General features: G+C 39.8%; 1 protein-coding gene and 1 long non-coding RNA gene across 2 annotated transcripts in view; both read left to right on the top strand.

Moving 5' to 3' along the window:
• TSPAN5 (tetraspanin 5) overlaps window positions 1-22,412 on the top strand; it is an 89,430-nt gene that overhangs the window by 47,930 nt on the left and 19,088 nt on the right. The window contains exon 2 of the mRNA XM_072862785.1: window positions 16,446-16,496. Coding sequence (XP_072718886.1) covers window positions 16,446-16,496 — 51 coding nt within the window. The remainder of the gene's footprint in view (window positions 1-16,445; window positions 16,497-22,412) is intronic.
• LOC140652265 (uncharacterized) lies at window positions 8,207-10,913 on the top strand. Its single transcript, XR_012042710.1, has 3 exons — window positions 8,207-8,528; window positions 9,587-9,671; window positions 10,516-10,913. It is a non-coding gene; the product is annotated as an uncharacterized lncRNA (long non-coding RNA).

Here is a 22,412-nt window from a genome sequence, read left to right as displayed (position 1 = left end):
ATGCTTCTGGCAAAACTCTTGCTCTTGTGTAAACGGAGAGGTGACAAGGACATGAGGTTGCTTCTGTATAAACATTTTCTTGGCACTTCTTTTTCAGTAGAAGAACCCGGTTGATGTTGGCTCTTGGGGTGAAAAAAATTTACCTCCATAAGGAATTTTTTTTCTATGCGAAATGAACAGCAGTAGCCTTATATAGCTGTCTTTCTACAATTTGAATGGTAACAGTTTATACAGTTTGGTTGTAAAGGTGTTCCTCAGCGCCCTTTCTTAAAGGCATGAAGGGATAGATGAGGGACCACTGGTTAAACTGTATCAGGTTTGATAACATGACAATGTTACTGGATTTTTATTCTTTTAATAATGAATGAAAGAAGTTTCTAATGTGCAAATTCAGGGTAAAAATCCAAAAGCAAAAACTGTGGCACTTATTTTTTTTTTAAAATAACTTATTTCTAAATCATGAGACGGACTGTACTGCATATAACGTCAGGAAGGCATTGATTGCTTATGCAGAGTACTAAAATGCGCCATCTCAGAAAATGAAGGGCATCCAAGCTACTGCTTTGGTACTGGTAGGTGTCATGCAGGACTTGCGGCAGACTATGCTGGTCTTGAGCAGCAGCACAGATGCCTACATGTTGTCAGTCTTACCGTGGGTGTGGAAAAATGGAAGCACATCATTTCTTGAGGAACAAGGCCAAGCTCAGGGTCTTGCTCAGTGTAGAAGTCACTCAGCACAGCTCACTTCTTCAACTTTTAAAAACAGATACTATTTCTTTCAGTGATATCTTTAATTTCATTTTGCAAGTTATGACAGGGCAGTATGTTAACTTTTGTTATGAAATTAGGTATCTTCCTAATGAGGACTTACCTGGCTGCTTACCATGCAGCTTACCATGCTGTGTGTTGTAGTTGCTAAGAATAGCAGTAGTTTAGTATAATTCCAAGGGGACTTCTTCAGATGGGCGATTTTCAAGTTCATTGAACACAGGAAGAAAAATCCCAATTTTTGAGTTTAACTGCAGTGTAAATATTAGGAAGAACTCAGAGCTACACACGCTAAAGAAAAGAAAGGAAAAAAGGGAAGGGGGGAGGGAGAGAGTCTGAAGTACAGGAAGTATTTTTTTATTAGCATCTGATTATATTTTGTCTTTTAGAGCCAGATAAATGTTCTGACCAATATGAAAAATCTTATTCCTACAAAAATGTACCAAAGTTCTGATTTTGCATTTACTAATATCTCTCATTAACTTGGAAGACTGTGTATCAGGGAGGAGAACTTTTGGAGAAAGTTTTAAGTGCATGCATGTGGTCAGTATACACATATATATGTATATATATGTGTGATGATTTTATCTGTATTATTGTCTTTCTTGTATATATCTGGAATAATGGGACGGCTGGATTACTCAGAAAACCCTTGGTGATGAGATTTGGAAGAGTGAATTAAGTAGAAAGTATATGCCAGAGCTTAAGCTGAGCTCTTAATTGTATTGCTTCTGTCAGTTGAGATTGACCCATGGAGTAGCTGTCCTCTGCAAACTTCCAGTGTTTTCAGCCCTGATTTATGGAAAGGCTGCATAGCAATATAGTGAAGTGGCAAAAAAACCCCTTTCTCTTTGTTTGCTCCAGTGTATAGGACAAGCTATTGGGGAGCTTAGGGTCTTTGGTTTTGCTCCCACAGTTATTGGTGATTCATATGGCAGAAGTAGGAAGAGCACCAGGGTCTCTGTTTAAGTATGTGCTACATTGATCAGTGAAACTGTTGAGAAAGAAATCAATGTATTTAATAAGTATATATGAGTATTTTCTTATGACTCAAACTGGATCAAATTATTTCATATTTACTGGGAGCCAAGAACTGAAGGAATTATTGAACTGATGAAAAGAAGGGATTCTGTATACATGATGCATCCTTTTTTCTCCAGGAAAATTGTGATCTGTAAGATGCCTTAATTCTGCAAGGGGGATAACCATGTAAAAAAGTAAACTGGACTGATGCACTCCATGAGAGAATACAAAAATACAGGTAGCTATTCTCAGATGGAGAGGTGAAACCATTTCAGTTGCAAAGATGGAGAGGTGAAACCATTTCAGTTGCAAAACTGATTGCTTGCATTTTAAAGTGACAAAGCAGAAGGTCTGGTAAGGCTGGTAGGTATTCTCATTAAAATTTGGCTTTCTAAAATAAAAACTATTTTTAAAGAGGAGATGCAGCAGGTGGCTTCAAATACAGTGGTAGTATTTTTAGCCTGCTGATTTTGTGATACAAATGGATGGCATCTGAATCAAGGAAAGCTTACCGGTTTACCATTATGTTCTTTTGGTCCCGTCCCCTCTCGGTTTAACTACATATCTGGTAATAAAATGGTTCTCTTAAGTCAGCTACTGTGGACGTTAGCAATAATTATGGGGAGAATTTTCAAAAGCTTCCAGTAGTTTTCCACTACCATTAAAGTCAAAAGGGAAATCAGAGAGAATTGTGCCACAGTGTAGTATGTTTGTATCCCAATTGTTGTACATCCTCTGCCTGGAGAACTAATGATTCCTAATTTTTTCCTAATTTTTTCCAACATTAAAAAAAAAAATTTAAAACCTTTTTTTTCTGTTCTATTTTATACCTCTAGATTCATAATAGATGCAGCGTCTTATGGGGACAGACAGTTGGCTCAGTCAGCAGCCAAAACCAATCTCTCTTAGTCACTGGAAACATTGTGGAGTGTGGGCTTTCTCCTTCTGCTGCTTCTTTCACAGCTCCAGCCTCCACACGGCCTTGTGGCTGATCAGAAGCTCTTTGTTTGTGCATATATGTGATTATGTTGGTTGAGAGTGCAGGGGCTCATTTTACAAAATGGGGCTTGTAAGTTCCTGTAGCACATCCTTAGAGATCCACGTCTTGTCAGGAGTTGTGTAGGAGAGGTAAGAGTAGGAGCACCGAACAAGTCGGTGATAGACTACACTGACAATGTAGAAAGCTGTGGGATAGATTTGTTGTCCTGCATTGTTATATAAACACCGTATATATTGATTGTAATGGCAGGGCAGGGAAGCAGGGAACTTGGGGCATATCACTTCCACATATACATAGTTTTTTTCCTTCTGCTCTGCCTGAGGCAAGAGCCTGTAGTGCTAATTACTGTATTAACTGAAGGAAAAACAAAAAGCTATTAGTGACGTCTCTTGGTCTTCATGCACACTGTTCCCCTTTCTCTCTCTTTTTGATGCCCTGAGGGTGACTGCTGTACAGTGTAATTGCTTGATTCGGTGCATCAAGAAAGAGGATCTGACGCGCCACCCTGCACTTGTTTGTTCTCTGCCCATTTGGCAGTGACAAACACCAAGCAGAGGTCATGTGAGTGCAGCCAGAATAGCGTGGCAGCACTGGGAACGCAGTTATGTTACACTGGGCTCCTTTCATTTTTTTGTGTGAACAGGGGTCTACACTGTAAGAAATGTCATGGAACTAATTTGTGATTTTTATGGAGATGCATCTAAATGGCACACACTGAGGAACCCCACCTGAAGCTGGAAACACAGTGTGTTGTGCTTTCAGGGCAGGTGGGAAGGGCTGACCATGGATGGTCGAATGAAGGTTCGAATGAAAGAGTATCAGTGAGAGTGACTTTGTTTGGGGCAAAGCAATTATGGGCCTGATCCTGGAACACCCGGCACCTGCTGTTTGTACGACACAATGGTCACAGATGATCTACCAGGGAGACCTAGGTTTCACAGTCACACAAGGAGCTGTTGAAGACATGATCCCTAATAAAAAAACCTGACACCCTAAGAAGTTAGGGGTGTCATCTTGTATGCTTCTGTGTGTTTGGATTTAAGTGTATACTCACTGGGATGCCTCATCTCCCTAGCATTGTTGAGGCTGAAGTATAGTTAATGAACCTGCAGTTTTATGCTAAGAGGCTCACCTGCATACTAAGTGTTATGGGTCCACGTCCAAAAATCCTGAGAACCCAGTTTCATTGCTGAGTATTGCTGGGGCACAGTGGGGTCTCATACAGGAGTTGTAACGTGTGCTATAACTCATAAGGTTGGACACTGCCAGTGCCAGCGTTGGTGTGGCATTTGAAAGAAGAGCCTGCAATCATTTAGTAGGCTACAGCCATGCTAGTGGTGCTGGCCATTTTAGGCCTTTGTAGAGATATGGAACTGAGGGAAACTTATAAAAAGCAATTACATTCTTTCTGAGAATGTTTTATTAAATGTCACAAAATCTTATTTTGCCTTTCTGCATATTCTATCAACTTGCTAGCTCACAGACTGATGCATAGAATTCCAAGGTTGTCTTCTGTTGTGTTTCCAGTGAATAAATTTTCAGCTTATAGCAGATATTTTTCTTAGACTTTAAGTATATGATACTGTGTTTGGATTGTTAAATTCTATTCCATCTGTATGTCCCATATGTTCAACCCTCCTACTGCTCCAGTTTGTTTGTGGTCACCTTTCTTCACTATGTGAAGGAAAGGACATGAGGTACTAGTGAAGGATTCTTGCTGGTAGCTCCACAGTCATGGTGACAGTTTGTACAGTTGTGTATTACTGAAGACGTTTTCTCTCACTCTTCTTCTGGGTAGCCTAGTGCAGGATTAATTGCAGTATTTGTACAGCAGGGGAGGACCAAATTTAAAGGTCTTTTACTGTCTCCTGATGTTTCAGCTCAAATGAAGAAATACCTAAAAGTATGCAAATACAATTAAGGAAAATAATTCATGCTCTAAAAGGTTTCTTACGTCCTTGTAGTGGATGAACAACAGCACAGGTTAATGGGGAAGTTTCCCAGGCAGAAGTGTTTTGAGGTGGAAGAGAAGGCAAGCAGAGCATTTTGGATTTTCCTGGGCATGTTAGTCGAGATACAAATAGCTTCAGTTGTTTCAAAAAGAGGTCAGTAGATGAAATTATTGAGAAACAGGAAAAAGATGTTTGATGTTGCTTTTCCTTGCTCAATTAATTTTTTGGGGTTTACTTTGTTTGCATTTACTTCTTCAGAGTTTAGAAGTGGCTTCCAAATATACTTGCTCTTAAACAAAAGCAGGGTTGAAAGCTGGAGGAGCTATGTTAAGAGCGGTTTCCTTTCCAAATCCTTCTCTAGGAAAGCATGCCATTGCCTTTCAAGTTGTCTGCTCTCCTGTTGCCTGTCATGGTTAGTGGCTGGAAAGTGAAACTCTGACACTATTGCCTTTGGGTAAGACTTAAGCAATGTTTTTCAGATAAGGGAAAAACTTCAGTAATGTTTTTCAGATAAATTGTTTTTTCTACGTAGTGTTATGCTTGCACTTTTGTGCTGCAAAATGTTTATTTTCTCTGCTAGCTTGGATTAAATAGCAGTGCAGGCAGGGAGGTGTCGAACTTGGTTTAGCGCTTTGATGCTGCACACTTTCTCCTTTACACTTAGGCTCAAGTTTTTACTCCTGCTCTACCAGGGCACCTTCTTTACATTGGTGTTTTTAGCAGGAATTAATTGTCTCTGGTTAGCAGCTGAGATGCACCTTCTTTGCTGTGTAAATGCATCATTAGAATAAACTGTTATGTGTAGTGTGGAGTTATTCCTTTAGAAGATGAAGCGTTTTAAGGATTGTTAAGAAAATTTACTTTTTTGTGATTTTGCCTTTGTTTCCATCACAGGTTTGTTAGAGCACACATTACTTGATCTCCTTCTATCCTTGACTTTAATATTGGTGATGAGAAGTCCGCTATCGGGGGTGGTCAGGAGGCTTTCTGAGCCCCTCGGTCTAACAGAGGTCTGCTTTATTCAGTTTGTGCCCTAACGCATTGCTATTGTGTAACGTGCACAAAGCAACACTGTTCCAACCAGATCTTGTGGGACTCTTAAAGGCAGAGTTCTCCATAGTCGTGTTGCCTTCCAGTTGATAAAGCCAAAATGTAGTGGGTTTTGCCTGGAAGGCTGGAGTTGAGAGTCTGTGGATTGCAGAGGTCCCTTCTAAGATTCTGTGTAGGGCAACTGTTCCATGGGAAACAGCTAAAGTTGTTTAAATCGGTTTTACTGCTGGCACTCAATAGTAAAAACTAAGTGCTTTCTTTTCTTCTCTTTTATAACAATGTACAGCTGGGCATGGAAACGCAGTATTCATATTTTTATGATTAAATGGCTGCTTTGTGCTGCTTGTATACCTTGTGCCTTGAAACCCTTCTGGGGCTGAGCAGAAAGTAAGAAAATACTTTTCCTACGTAAGGAGGAGTTGCAGTTACTGGACCAAGTTAAAAAGATGACTGAATGCAGAAAGTTAAACCAAATCCAGTTCTCTGTGCACAGTTGTTAAGTTTTTTTGTGATGTTTGTTGTTGCGTGGTGGGGTTTTTTTGTTTGGTTGGTTTGTTAAGTTTTTTTGTTTGGGTTGTGGGACCCTGTTTGGAAACTGAGGTGTGACATGAAGACTTTATTTTTAATATCATTCCAGTGTTTCCACGGCTTTCTTAGAAATGGTCTTGAGGTACTGTCCTCCTTGGTAATGACTATCTACAAGTAAATAAGGTGGGATCTTAAAAGTAGAGCAGCTGCTTTTACAGATAAGGGAGAAAATGAGATTATCTGGCTGGCACATGCACTCTCTTGCACGTCATCTTCGCAATACCAGAACACCACCTTCATCCTGGAAGAGTGGTAGGCAAAGGCTGACTGACTGCAAGAGGACAGCTATGCAGCAGAAGGATCTTAGTGAGGCAGTGTCATTTGCTTTTTATAGCTTTTCTCTTAGGGAGCCATCTGTATGTACTACAGCTACATTTCCACATCCCTCAAAGTTTTCTAATCCTTGTTCTCCTGATATGTGTCGACAAGAGGGATCAGCTATTAGTGTTTGTGCAAACCAGAGAAGTGTAACAGTAGGCAAAGGTAATGGACTCATCAGGAGCTATAGTTTATGGAAATAACATAGTTCAAAGTGCAATAAAATTGGGAATAAAACTTTGCACTTAGCAAATGAGCATTTTATATGATCTAGGTGTTATTGCTCATACTGTTGGTCAAGCTGAAATTATATGAGAAGAATAGGCTCTGACGCAGTGAACTGGAAATCTTGCAATATAGTTCTGTTTCTTCAATGCATTTATTCTCAAAATAAGTTTAACACCCTCAAATTAAATTGCAGCGATAGCATTGTATACATCTCTCTATAGCGGTGCTTTTGATGCTGTCTAGAAACTAGAGAAAGGGTCAGCAGTCTGTTTCATTTAGACAAGCAACTGTTTTATAGCTGCTTTTTTTTCCACTGCCAAACTGTGGAACTTTTGCCTAGGAATAAAACCTTCAGGTAAATAGCATTGTGACCATTTGCCTCCAGTTTGTTCCATGTCACTTTTGTTTGAAAAGAAATTGAAATCACGGTTTTGTTTGCTTTGCCCCCTGCCAAGAAGTCTTATTGCAGAAATGACAAAATGATGCTAACTCCTGCAAATTTTACTTTTCTTGGAAATTAGAAAGATATCTTGTAGTATAAAATAGCTAATAAAGCATTGGTTAATTTTGACATAAGTAAAAATTTGGCTTAATTTTATGAATAACCTTGTGTAGTCTACATCAGAGGCATATACAGTAGCTTCTAGGGTTAGTAAGAAGCAATGCACTGCAAGACAAAACGCAGGGCTGAATGACCTTATTGTCTGGAACAGAATTTTTCAAAGCTCTGGTCCACAGACCTTCTGGTGTCTCTGGAAGCTGCGCTAAGAGGTCCACAGAACCATTTTTAATACATATCTGAATTTTTTAGTTCTGGACAGTTACAGCATAGTACACAGGAAATGTTGAGGGTTGACAGTAGCTAAAAACACTGTGTTTAGAGACATTTCCCTCTATTGCAAGGACTACAAGGTGCAAAATGATAAAGAATTTTGTTCAGTATTTACAGAACATGGGTCTTGTAATTTGGCTTTGTGCATCTGGATTGCTGATAGTAATTGTGCATGGGTATTGGAAAATAATTTTGATATCTGTCTAATTAGTGCTTTGGCTTTATTTCTTTTCCCTACATCTCCAAAAAAACCAAGGTATGCACAGGCTGGTATGACTTTTGAGGTTATGCTTTTGTTTGTGTTGACAAAGTAGTACTGGTCTCTGTATGCTCTCGGCTGCATCTTTGTAAAGTGAAGAGTTACTAGGCTGTCAGATAACTCTTATATAAACCTCCCACAGCCCCTCTTGTGTCCCCTTCTTCCCTCCATCCCCCCAATGGTCGGTGCAGTGACAATTAGAAGTTCATTTATTTTATATATTAACATATGCCATATATGTGTGTATTTGCCATTACAGAGTTTATAGTTCTGAGTCAGATTTGATCTGGGGAGAGGTGTGATAGGCTGTACAGTCACACCACATTGGGGTTAGGATTTTGGATACCTGAGCTCGGCTTCTGGCACATGATTAAATTGCAGTGAATCACTTCCTATCTTCTCAAGCTATGATTTCTTCATATATGTGGTACCAGTTTCTTTGTAAATGGCTTTGAACACCTTACTGTGGGGGACTCCTAAAAAAGAACCAGGAGTGAGCATTTGGTAAAGGTAAGAGGCAGTAAAACCATTGTAGAATTTGCTGGAAAAAGTTCTGTGTGCACTTGCAGGTTGGGTGTGTGTTCACAGTTTGCTCTGTGTTCACACTCTTTTCTGTGCTGGTTGGGTTTGTTTTGTTGTTGGTTTTTTGGTTTTGTTTTTTTAAGTAGAAGGAGAGCCAGATTAAACTGTTTGGCCCAGGTAGGTTTGTCTGTCTGTAAAGCTGGTGGTGTTCACTTAGTGTGCCTCTGTATCCTGACTGGTTCAGTCTTTTCATGCCTCCCTCATCCTCCACATGCGTCCGCTTCTCTGTGAAGCAAAGAGAATAGATCTCTGAGTATAGTCCATTGAAACAGTCTGGGATGTGGCAGCTTGTGTAGCTGGGATAGAAGATTTTGGGACTCCCTCTCTGGGCTACGAGCACAGCTAGGAGCTGAGACTGCTTTCCAAAAAGGAAATGCTGAGTATTCAGAGTATCATGCTGCGTTGACAAGCCTAACCTGTTTGTGTTTCCTGGCTCTGCACTCTTTATGTTCTCAGCTACTTAAATTAATTGTGTAGGCAATGTAATTGCCCATGTTACTAAGGAAAAAGATTAGCTCAGATCCGTTCTCTTTGCTGTATCAAATGCCTGAATTAGATGTTACAACTTCACTGCTTGTAGCTGAAATAAGTGAGCATTTGTGTATCAGTTTCATAACATGAATTTCATGTATGCTCTGTTCTGTGGGGGGTTTTTGTGTGTGTTTTATTTTATTTTATTTAAACTTCGGCTTTTAATGGAACAGTAGTGTCAAAAAAAGAATGTGAACAAGATTCATGGTGGGGCTGCACCTAAACAGCCTGAAGCTCAGGTAGAGTGGTTTGGGACAAATGAGATTGGCACAGCAGCAAGAGGAGGAGAGCCGGAGGAGGTCTTGCTGTCCTCTGGGGTAGGAAGCTACTAGCCCTGAGCAGCAAGACAGACATAGAAAATGACCCATTTGCAATACTGCTTCCAGACGCTTTGCTTCACCCCAGCTTGAAGCAGAACATGCTTTCTTTGCCTTCATACTTTTTCTTACTTGCAGGCCAGAATGAGAAGACTTATGTCTTTGCATTGTCAGATTGGCTAAGAGAAATGATCAGCTTACTGATATAGGATGTGGAATTCAGGTTTGTTTTTTTTCCAGTTCTCATTTTCATTTTGCACTTTCCTGCTGCTTGTGGTTGTGTATTAAGCCCATACTGTTTTCATACATTGCTACAGCACCACTTACATAATTTTTGGATGGTTTTAAAAATAGAAACTGACTTCAGGCAGAGAAGCTGCAGTGGAAAGGACTGAGCCAGAGATGGAATGGTATTGATGAGGAGAACAAGGCTGGATAGATAGGAGAAGTGGAGGGACACGGAGCACTTAATGTAGCTCAGAAGTGAAGGCAGGGAGGGACCCATGGAGAGGTGTGTGCAGCAGAATTTCTCAGTCTTCCCGCATAGCCTTTTGGGCTCAGGGAGAGCAGAGAAAGAGAGGATGGTGAAACAAAGACCAATAGAGATTGTAAAGAAGAGTAGAAGACAAGGGATAGGATCTGTGCGAGATGAGTGTACCAAAGTGACAGTGAATGGTGATGATGTTACTTCAACTTTGTAGGCTTTTTAAATGTTTCTGTGCGGTAGCGGTGGGCTATTTACCTTAAAGGTCTTTGATTTTTGTATGGGGAGGAAGGTACTGGTTTTAGGGTATGAGCTAGATCTCATAGAAACAAAATCTTTAAACTCTCAAAGCTTTTATTGAAGAATTTTATGAAGTGACTGCTATGTATAAGTCTTGCAAGCTTTAAAAAAATCTGCTCCAAATAAAGTATTTTATTTAGACAGCAGGACCTGAGTTTGGAAAGTCTTATTGTGAACTTGGAAAGAGTTAAATTTATTTTATCTAGGCTTGAGGGGAGTTGTTTTTCAAAAGTTGGAGCAGGGGAAATAGGGTCTAATTCATCCTCCTTTTTCTGTTTTCCAGTATATCAATTTCTGTGGACAAGAGGAGAGGGACTTCAGTCTTTAGGGACTCTTGCTCCAAGCTGATTGGCAGTGCTTACAATTGCACCACCAGAAAGCAATAAAATAAATACATAGAGCAACAGTAACAGAAAGCAGATGTCTTGCTTTTGCAATTAAAGAACTGGAGAAGGCAATAAGAAAATAATGGCAACTGACTGTGCATTGGGGGGTGGGGGGAGTATATGTCTTGCTTACTTGTCAGACAAAACGGAAGACCCCATACTGGTGAAAATGAAAGATACATTAACAGCCACAGTACCTTGCTTTGAAAATTGGGGTTATAAGTGCTTAATTTTTCATTAGAAAGCATCTCGCTAAGAGTCTTGCAAGATGGAGCAGACAGCTTTTGTCATTGTGTTCCCGGGTCTGTTTTTCTACTTTGGATGATTCTATAAAATCAGTTGTGTCTCCTGATTCAGCTGAGCAAAATGTGTGGAAACCAGGATCTTTTTTCTTCCACGTGTGTGCATTTTGTTTCAGGAGGGAAAAGGTATTACTGAGACAGTTATCTGTGAAATACAGTTTAATGTTTGGTTTTTTTTTTAAAGCTGCACATAAAATGGAAATAGATTTGATGTCTTTTAGTCTATATTCAGTCTATATCTGAATGTTGCTGTGAACTAAATGGTAATTAGTCACCTACGCAGCATCTTCATTCACTGCCTGTAGTACATGGAGTTTTCCTGCTGGTAATGTCTCAAGGCAAACAAGAAATGGGCTTTAGGAGAATGCATTCTTTGTAAGCATTAGCATAAATACGTAAAGTTGTATGTATGCTTTGAGCAGTTTGCCTTTCCCATGGTCACTGTGTGTGTTTAGCCACATGAAAATGAAATGCTATAAACGGTTTGTGTTGAGAATGGAAAAGTTACTGGAACTGGGGTGAATGGAAGAAGGAACAGGGCAGACTTCTGGTACCTTCCTTCTCTGTGATACTGGTCCAGGCGAAAGCTGGAGAGTTGAGAGGATGTCCTATTTGTTTTGTTTGAAAGAATGATAACTGACTTATTTAAAGCAGAGTCCACATCAGTGGCATGAAGGGAAGAAGAAAACTGTGAAACTTCCTTTTAATTTTTGGTTTTGGTGCCCTTTCTCTGTCAGGGCTACTTAAAAACAAACAAGCAACAAAACCAACAACAAAATCCTTTGTGCTCTGACACAGACGTTAAGCTCCTTTTTGCCCTGGCTTAAAAAGCAAAAAGACTGATTTGGCATAAAATACTTTAAAGAAAGCAGCATGTATTCTGACTTTGAAATATCTCTGAGTGAGTCTGAGCACAGAGTGCTGCAGAGGAAGTGCTTAGGGAAAAATTGTTCATCTGGGGTTTGAGAGTCAGTTAGGAACTTGTCAGTGCTGCTTTATATATGTACAGAGCTCAGACATCCTGTGTTTTCCTGATTGATTGTATTTCAGGATGTGAAATATTTCACTTCATGTTGTCCCCATCACTGCTGTGCTTGTCAGTAAAATACTGTACCTTGTGTTCCCGTGCTGTGCTGGCTTGAATCACACAGAAGGAAATCTCGCTCTTTAAATAACCTACAGCATATTGCCACGGAAGAAATGCCGAAGTGCCCATAGGAATCCTGATAGTCTCCTTGCTAACACCGTGGGCAGAGTTCTTGTGGCAGCTCAAAGCAAGGGCAGGTGGGAGGTTTTCACACTTCCTAAATACAGGGCTCAAAAAAAAAAAAAAACACAAAACAAAACTCTTGCGAGGAAGCTCTGGTTCTGAACTCTGACAATTTTGATGTAATTCTGCTAGTGCATTCGTATTGTTGGGGTGAAGGTGAAATTAGGTGGCTGCACTATAGTTTCTTCTCACACAAGTCTTTAATGTATCTACACATGGACGTACACTGGTTTACACACGTGACACATTAATAAACCTTTTACTGCTTGGCCCGCAGCTGCTGTACTTTTGGTTGAAAACTGGTGCCAAGTTATTTTAGAATGTCAGCTGAGATGAAAAATTTAGTATGTGAAGTAACATCTGATCACTCTACAATTAAGCTTGTCTCTCTCTCTCTCTCGAGCTTTTCCTAGTATTTGCATTAGTATTTACCACAGCACCCTTTAAATGAAATGCTTTGCTCTATGATGCTGTAACCTTAGCAACAAAGAATAATTTTCCTCCATGCAGGCGAGACTAGGAATAAGATATGTGCATCTTGAAACACTTATTGATCAATCCACTTCTGAAAACTGCATGTGAACTTTACAAGTAGGGCAACAGTACAAGTACTGCTACACATTCTACTCTTAAATACATATGATCTTTATAGAAGAGAAATTTGAACACATTTGTTTGATGTTTGTGAATAGAAAACCTATGGCTGAGAAAGTACTACTATGCAAGTTTTTTTGTAAGGCTGTAATACTCCAGGGAAATGTTTTAATATTCTCCTGACAAATATTGTTTAAAAAAGAAAAGTATCAAGATTTTACAAGCTCTGCCCCAGATCCGGTGACCATTTATAGTCAGGTCTTACTAGCTGTTTGTGGAGAATTGAGACTGTTTTTCTCTGTAGAGTGTTTTGTAGATAATGAGGCAAACTTCCACCTTTTTATTACTCATTGGAATAATTTAATGGATGCAAATGAAATTTTCCAGACTTAACTGAGATTATGTGTATGCAATCTCACCCTCTCCCCATGTGCTTCAGATGTGAAGAGATTTTCTTTCTGGTTACAAGCAAACAGAACAAGACTGTCTTGGACGCATCTGCAGAAGGGCTGCAAGATAAGCAGGATATGCATCCTGTTTTACTTCTGGTTTGAACAGCAAAAATACAGAGGGATTTTTCTAAGCACTTTCAACGTTTTTTAGGCTACGCAAGAGTTTCTTTCATAATTGTCAAGAAAATCCAAAGTTAATCCTGGTGAGAGGTGTAAGTCTCCTCATGAACATCTGTCTTCTGCCAGTGGGGATTACTGAGAACATTCCTGTGTGCTTCATCCCCATAGCAGGCTGTGTTTGTGCAACGGTGAGCCTTTCTAGGGCATGATTGTAGGGGGTTAGGTCAGTGGTCTGCCTAACTCAGTATTTTGTCTCAAGTAATGCAAGCAGAGTTTGTCCAAGGAAAGAGGTATTTAAGCAACAAAGCATGCATACAATGATCTCTTCCTGATTATAATTCCAAATGAGCAACAGTGTAAAAACTTCCTGAGCCAGAAGCTGTATCAAAATAACTTTTCAATAGCTATGGATCCTTCATTAATTTATCTAATCTTTTTTTGTGAATGCCATTAAGCTTTTCCACAGCATCCTGTGGTAAAGAGTTCGTGATTCCATCCTGAACCTTTTTCTCCTAATGGATCTTGTCCGCTGTTCCTGTTTCATCAGCTGCTCAAAAGGCAACTGGACAGAGATTTCTGTTTTGGGATATGGAGAGGACTGAGCACCATGTAATTCTTTGATCCTCTTGAAAACTCCCAGAACTCAGTTTCCTGTTTTTTCTTGACGGGCTTGCTGGAAACTTGACAATCTCAGTTTTTTAGGTACTTCAGCTTAGTATAGTACAGTCTCGTTACTCGATCTGTAAATTGAGATGAGCTCAGCCTGGCTTGAGACTGGTATAGTCTACCATAAGTAACCTTTTGCAACCTATGAGGTAATCTTACCCTTAAGTCTCAACTTCTGGTGAAGGATCAGGACACTTGACTGGATTAAATTTAATAAAGCTAGTGGATCTGAGCCAGACTTGCAGCTGATGTGTATGGCTGTTAAGTTATATTGGTATGCACCGATCGAATTCTTTAATTCTAGTTTTCCATGCTTATTCTGTTCAAAACCATATTAAGCTATTCGCAAAACATAATGATTTGTACCTCTCTACAAATAACAATTTGCCGCTTCCAAATGGAGCTTATGGATTTTTATAATAATATAGCTTTTTTCCCCTCACTCTTGTTCTTTCAACCTTGGTGTCTTTGGCTGTGTAAGAAAGAGGGAAAGGAGGCTGTTACTGCAAAAAAGAACTTAACTGCATTTGTCTGAAAGTGATTTGGAAACTTGTACAACTTGATATCAAGTTTCAAATAATCACTGCAGTCAGGAGGCTTACACACACTTTTCTGGCAAGCTTTATAACCATAGAAAAATAGCTGTCTCGATACAGGTAAGATGACTTTTTTGGCTCACGTGGTGTATCACAGGAGGCTGTGCTGACATTCTCAAATCCATCTTTTGTACTTTATAGACAAGGCTGCTGAAATAACAGACTTTCTTGACCAGCAGTTCTGGTTTTCCATCTAGGAAAAATTTCCATTTATCTTGTATTAAAATACAGCCAAGCCTGCGACAGTTCCCTTTGAAGAATACTGGCTTGTAGCATTCTTTAAATTTAGTCATGAGTCTTCAAGTCAAAAAGGAGAGCTTCATTCCCAGCTAGCATAGATGGGCTTCTGGGTGAGCTGGCTGGTGTAGTATGGATGGTCATTTGGTCAGCTGGCAAAGCACACTTGGAGGTGAAAGTCACAGAGACGCGAGGGGTGCTGGGGAACTTCAGGGTATTGCAGTGAGCATATTACACTTGATACTGAGTTACGCTTTACAGATCTTCTTGTAGTATAAAGCTAAAATTGCCACTAAAAAAAAAAGTGAGTATAAGGAAGAAGGAATCTTGCTTTGAAGCTGTTGTCCACTTCTGGGAAAGCTTTTTAAGCTGATTTTTCTGCCTCCTCCCACTTTTCAACAGAAAAACACTTTTGTCCTGTTTTGCAAAAGAAAAATCATTAGGATACTTAACTGTTTACACAAATCTTAAGAGAAAGCATACTATGTGCCAAAATAAATCTGTACACTGCAGTGTGGAGTAACCACAAAGAAAAGCAGAGTTTGATGTTTGAGGAACATTGTTACATGCCCTGAAAGTAGAGTGAATATAGTTTTCTTTTTAGACAGCACTTAGTTTTTAAAAAACAGAGATGAAACTTGGACAGATGGGCATTTAGAGATGTGCTCGGACAGCTACTACATGTTTTTTAAACAGTCTACATGGTTGGTACTGTGTCATGCCAAATACGCAGCAGTGATGTTGGGAGACAGGGTGCTTATTCTGCCTGTTCTGCTTGTTTCACTGATCCTTAGTGTGGGTTTTGTATGGAAACCCTGTAGTATTTGGAGGGAAGCTATGCACTCTAAATTATTCAGTGGAATGGAGAATACAGGGATATAACAAAATCATAGGTGCTGTTCCCTTTTCCATCATGGGGGAAAGATACTGTCTTTTGAGTTTCGTGCTTTGGAGTCCCTTGGAGGAGAAAGGGACCATAACTTCTTTTATGAAATACAGAAGCATTCAGTATCAGAAAGGTTATAAAATGTTGGCTTCAGGGTTTTTAAAAATTCTTACTCTTTTAGATCAGTATTGTTTTTATTACGTTTTCCCCCCCCAGAAATCATGGTTTATATTATATTTAAACAGGTTTCTGTGGACAACATTGCTAAAAATGATAGTACATGTGTATCTAGGACTTTCTTTTAATCAGTTTCTCTCGCTGGGAGAGAGCTGCGAGGACAGTTGTTTTGTGCAGGTGGTGGTAATACGGTAAAATAATTGTTGCTTGACTGTGGAGTTTGCTTTGAGTCTGACAAACTCAAAAAGAACCTTACCTGCTTGATGCTGAGAGAGTGACATTTATTGCACCTGCTATTCCTATGTGGAACATCCCTGAATGATCTGTGCAAGTTTTAAATTCCTCCAGTTACAATGGTTGAGTTGTAAATGAAACAACTACACACATATTTTAAAACTCAGTAAGCCCCACAATCCTGATAAAATTGATTCTCCAATAGAGAGGATGAGTCAATATGTATGTTTAAAAAAAAAAAAAATCTGTAAATTTATAGTTCCTGCTCTGATATATTTTTTTTTTTTCTTTAGTTCCTTGGCATAGCATTTCTTGGGATTGGATTGTGGGCATGGAATGAAAAGGTAAGTTGAATATAGCACCAAACTCCATGTTTTTCCTCTTTCTCTCTCTTTTTCTGATGAAATATTGGAGTAGTAATATGCTGACACTTTATGTGTCCACACACAGTTTCTACTGAAACAAAATCAAGCCCCTCTGTCAAATAAAACCTTGGCTCGGCTCACCTAGAGGAAGATCCTTGGCATCTCTCCCAAGAATGCCTTGGCAAGAAATCATGGCTGACACTTGCACATAAAATAACCATTTCAATCCGTGCACGCTCAAACTGCAGCTCAGATACTAGAATACTTTCCTGAAGGCAGTATTGGCAGTGTGTGTCTGCCGCATGTGTCCCCAGGAATGGAGAGGGAGCCTACGCGTCTCAGAGGGCAGCTTCCTGAAAATAAGCCTCCTTGGCTTTGCCTTAACATAGCACACTAACTACTGTTCCTCTTAAATAAAAAAAAAAAACCCAAAACCAAAACAAAATGAACCCCGAAAACCAAGCCAAAGCTGAGACAGAATAACTGTTGTTTTTTCTTGTGCAAGTAAAACTGTCTGTTGGAACACTCTCTGTTGCAAGACTGTAAAATCAACTTGGAAATGGGAAGAAAGGGGGATGGGGAAAGAGAAAACATTTGTGAACCAGAGCCTAATTTTTAGTTTGCTTGCTGCAGAAGTTGGGAAGAAGATAAAATGTTGAGACATAATACACAAAACAAGTCAGTATGTGTTGGGTTACTGGATGAACAGTTTGGCTTGCTAAAAGACAACAGCTAAAATTAAAGCCAGAGTTTCCTTTTCTTCTTTGTTTAAAAGATTGAAAATAATAAAACCTGGCTGATAACAATGGTGCTATGATATTCAGTTACATAATGTTTTTTTTCTTCTTTTAATGGAAAGCACTAAGTTACACATTGATGTTCACTTAAGGCATAATTACTGGAGCTTGCAGCAGAACAAATAACACGTTGGAAGCACTGGAGTTTTGCCACTTAAAAATTCAGGACAAATTTTGCTGGTTCAGAAGTGAGTTGTTAACTTACATTCTAATTGCTTTGTGCATGTGCCTTGGATGTAGATAATCACAAATAGTAATGGAATATTAGTTAACTCACACTGTATACATCCAGATATATATATGTATATTTACGTACCATATGATACTCGTGTTGGATGGCTTGAATAGGTTTGGAGAGAGATGCTATGATTATTTTTCATTCAGCACAAATGTAAAAACATGTTATGTTTAATATTCTGAGCGTACTCACAGAGCTTATACCTGTGTCTCAGCCCCAGCGAAGAACTTTATTTTGGAGTGGCTTTCTAGAAGAGATTGTAACATTTTTGTATCATTTCAGTAGGTAACGCAAATGATTCCTCTTTAGAATGAATGAGCAGGTAAAGGGAAAACAATTATAGTCTTGTGTTTGAAGTCTAAAATATACCAGTCCTACAGCTAGAGGGTGTTCTGGCAGAATAATGGTTTGTTAGGTTTTATATATTTTCTATATGGGAAAGCACACACACACACACACCCCCACTAGGAAAAATGCATTCAATTCATAATTGCTAATAGCCAGAAGCCAAAGTTCATGTTTTTACTTGAGATTTGGACATCTGTTATCAAGTCATCTCAAACCATTTTTAATCAGATTCTGAAAGTGGGAGAAAATGCCATCTTCTTTTTAAGACAAGCAAATAAAACCAGCTAGAGCAATTTAATATGCATTAGCTCAGGCTCCATATGTAGTAGGTTTTTCTATAGAAATTAATAAATAAAATACTGTTTATTGTTTTAAAGCACAGGTCTTTTCTTGAAAATGAGCATCTCTTCCCAGCTTCTCTAACTGTTGTGTCCTGCAGTGCTTAGTGTGGACTGTTTCAGTTCATGGTTGTATCAACCAAAATGTAGTATAGGTATAGGTGAACTGCAGAGCTCTCGAGCACAAACAGATTTGATTTTTGTAGCAGGAATTATGGAAAAATGGACTTGTGTCAAGCCAATTTAAGACCTTTCTTTCACTCGGCTCTCTAGAGGACAAGCCATGCCCAGAAGCTGCAGTCAGCAAGATCAAGTTCCAGATACTCATAGGTCCCATGCAACTTAGTGAGGGGCGGATCAGTTACATCCCAGACAGAGTTCTTGCTGTAGCTGGGGAGTTGGAGGTGAAGGCCAAGTAGGTGAAGCCTAAGACTTGAGAGATCTGTAACTTAACTGTAAAGCACTTCTCTAGCTAGACTGCTTCTTGCCTGAAGCTGGCCTGGCATTATGAGCTGTTGTAATGGTATACTGTAAGACAGCAAAGCAGCTTTGCAGAGAAGGATCTGGGGGTCCTGGTGTACACCAAGTCGAACATGAGCCAGCACTGTGCCCTTGCAATAAAGAAGGCTAATGGTGTCCTAGGCTGTATTAGGAGTGTTGCCAGCAGGTTGAGGGAGAGGATTCTCAGTACTGGTGAGGCCACACCTGGGCCAGTTCTGGGCCCCCCAGTACAAGAGAGACACTGACATACTGGAGAGTCCAGCAAAGGGCTGCCTAGATGACTAAGGGACTGGAGCATCTCTCCTACAAGGAAGGGCTGAGAGAGCTAGTACTGTTCAGCCTGGAGAACAGCAGGCTCAGGGGAATCTTAATGTGTATAAATACCTGAAGGGAGAATGCAGAGGATGAAGCCAGGCTCTTTTCAGTGGTGCGCAGCAACAGAGGCAATTGGCACAAACTGAAACACAAGAAGTTCCCTCTGAACATCAGGAAACACTTTTTTTTTACTCTGAGGGTGACTGAGCACTGGTGCAGTTTGCCGAGAGATAGTCAAAAACAGTCTGGACATGGTCCTAGGCAGCCAGGTCTAGGTGACCAGATGACCTCCAGAACCATTCTGTGAACACTGCTGCTGTCCCAATGAACTAAGTCTTTATCAAAGTTGAACTTGGTGCTTCTATTGTATAATGTGTAAAGATAAATTTGTAAGTTTGGGTTTTTTTGCAGGACTGGGTCTTCAGAAGGACTCCTCTACTGTAAACTGACTTGGTGGTGGGGAAGATTTTGATTTACTTCTATCTTGAATTGTTTGGCTTTATATCCAGCTATGTTCTATAACCCGGCCATCAACGTGTATATATTTTTGCTGCTTCATAGAATCTTTTTAAGATAAAAAGATAGTGTGCCAGGCCACATTAAAAATGCAAGACGTAAAGAACTAATCCACATTTTACAGGAGTCCTGTTTGCTGCCGGCTAGAAACAGTTTGGGGTAGATTCGTGGGTTTGGTGGCTAGTTTCTCTTTTTTGCTGAGTTGACTTGAATTCTCCCCTTTAAACTTTGTTGTAAAGAAGGGAAAAAGCACACTATACACTCTCATGACCTTCCTTACAGCCTTTGCAAGGAGGCAAAAGAGCTCATTTGTCAAAGAGGCAATAGAATTGGCTTTGACAGCCAGTCAGCCAGCCCTAAACAAAAGCTGGGCAATTAGCATTCTGAGTCATGAACCTGAAAGAGAGCTGGGGGGCGGGGTGGGGGCAATAAACTCGGAGGATGAATAAAGCTATCTATACATGGATACATTATATAGCTCACAATCTCGCAGTGTTTTCAGGCACACTAGACTTGGGCTTGTACCATAAAAAAGTTCATCCATGGCAGCTGATTTCCACACACCCCCTGAACAGTGGCATGAACATTGTTAATGTGTAGTCTGTACTAAGCCCGAGCAACTTACACTACCTTTGCTCAGCAGCAGGGGAAAAATGTTTATATTTCACTGGCTTTTTTAATCACTTCAAGTCATTTCTTCTGTTGACTTTTCAAAAATAAACTAGACTTGTACAAAATGTCTATTTCCCTCCTTGGTTGTATATATTATCTAATGTGGTCTTAAGGCTCATTGGGAGTGTTCATGGTATGATGCCAGTAGGTACTTGAGAAAATAAGCTTCCTGGTTCTCTCACTACCTGCAGGAGATGTATATTCAAGAGTAGTGAGACTAAGTGATGAATTGCTGTTATGTCTTCTGTGACCTTATAAGACTGTCCATGGAGAGAGAGTTTTTAGAAGGAAAGCACTGTGGTTTTGGGGTGTACTTCAAGTAGGAGGCAGCAAAGGTAGAGATACTGAAGTGGGGAAAAAAATCTGCAGATCCTTGCAAAATTTGTTGATTAGACTTAGTTCATGTATAAGGTTGACTGAAGTGAAGAGGGAGAAGTGGAAGAGGTTGATTATGTGCATAAGTTTGGTTTCTAGGCTTTTCTTGTTAAATCAGTGTAAGCAGAAGACACTCCAGCTCAGAAGTGAAGTTGTGCGCGGTTTGGAGTACCAGTATGGTACCTCTGTGTGCCAGCATAGTATTCTCAGTGAGCAGGAGCTCTAAATATGGATCTCAAGTTTTAAGCTAGACTTTTACATGTTGATATAAGGTGATTTAGGCCTGCTTTGGTGTTCTGGGACGGGCTAAACTCCCTACATAGAAACAGTCACAATGTGTCAGACCAAGTCTGTCTCTTCTTGCCCTGAAATGAAAACTACAGTTGTTTTCAGGAAAAAATTCTTACTACTTTTACTGTCCCAGTGAGTGGCAGACATCAGGAGGGAGTAATACACTAGTCACTCCATAATTGTTGTGCATACATGTCTATCACATAGTTCTTTTAAAAACAGTTGCTGACAAGGAAACCATGTGCATATCCTTTGGGTCCTTATGGGCTGAAGGATACCCAAAGCATATATCTTGCTTCTAAGCCTGGACTCTGTGTGTGGATTTTACAGGACTGGGGAGGAGAGAGAGGGATAATAATATTCGCTGTGATATTTAATTTAAATTTCAGTACTTCAAGATGCATTATCTAAACAGGCTCTTAAATAATTTTACTAGTGTTCCAACACCTTGTAAATATGAATCCTGAAAAATGTAAAAATCTGTATTTTGCATGTATTTATGCCAGTTATTCACCTATTGAACTCTGCTTTGCCATGACAAGAAAGCTAGGCTGGTTCTTCTCCTTCACTAGACACTTGAAAAATAAAGTTCTGCTGCTATTGCTGTTTGCTGAGGGGAAATGCAAAACCAACAAAAATCAAGGAAGTAAGATTTGTAAACATCCCCCACCTAGTTTTTTGCCTGCAGAGACAAAATTCTGGAGTGGAATTAATTTGGCATGTTTCAATGACTATTGTTCTGTTCCCCATGCTCATTCAGATGCACAGCATGGAGAAACTGCATGGATTTTATGACTAACAAAGTAGAGAGACATTTTTCCATTTTAAAATAATGCATTTGGAAATACTTTTATTTCCCATCACCCCCATGTGTTCCTGTTTGCCTGTGATTCTAAGTCCTGCAGACGAGCTTGTGGAAAGGTTTGCAGAGAAGAAATGTTTCGGAAGATCTTGTATTGCTGAATCTTTTTCTGACCATCTGCTTCTTTTGTCTCTCCAGTAATGGGATTCTGTAGCAGAGAAGGCTTTTTCCCATCTTGGAGGAAATGGAAAAGAAACAGCTGATTTCTCCCATCCTAGTGGTGTTGGTTTCTTCTTCTTACTTTTTAATGGCCCTCTGGGATGTTGTTTGTCATGGGGACTGTTGTGTTGAGTCCTGTTCTTTTACATGCACTCCCATAGGCCAAATTCCATATACTTTCACAGCGTATCACCTCTTTGTTCCCTAGGATTATGATTCTCCTAAGTGGTCTCTGACTCAAGATGCCTTGAATTTTCATTACTGGGTCAGCTTTTCAAAATTGCTGCTGCCTAGAGTGTTTTCACTTGGAGCCATTCTCTCTTGCCCTGCAGTATGCTACTGTGCCTGTGAAATCAGCTGTTCCAGAGAGAAGCAATGGTCTAGCAAACTCCTAGGAACATTTCTGAGACCTGAATGTGGCGGTGGATTCTCTGTACTAACCATAACCACAGACGGTCTGGAAATCTCACTAGTGTGTTAATG

This window comes from Ciconia boyciana, chromosome 5 (assembly GCF_034638445.1).
Source record: "Ciconia boyciana chromosome 5, ASM3463844v1, whole genome shotgun sequence".
Lineage (NCBI taxonomy): Eukaryota > Metazoa > Chordata > Aves > Ciconiiformes > Ciconiidae > Ciconia > Ciconia boyciana.
Note: the sequence above shows the minus strand (reverse complement) of the source record. Positions and strands in the feature narration are given on the sequence as shown.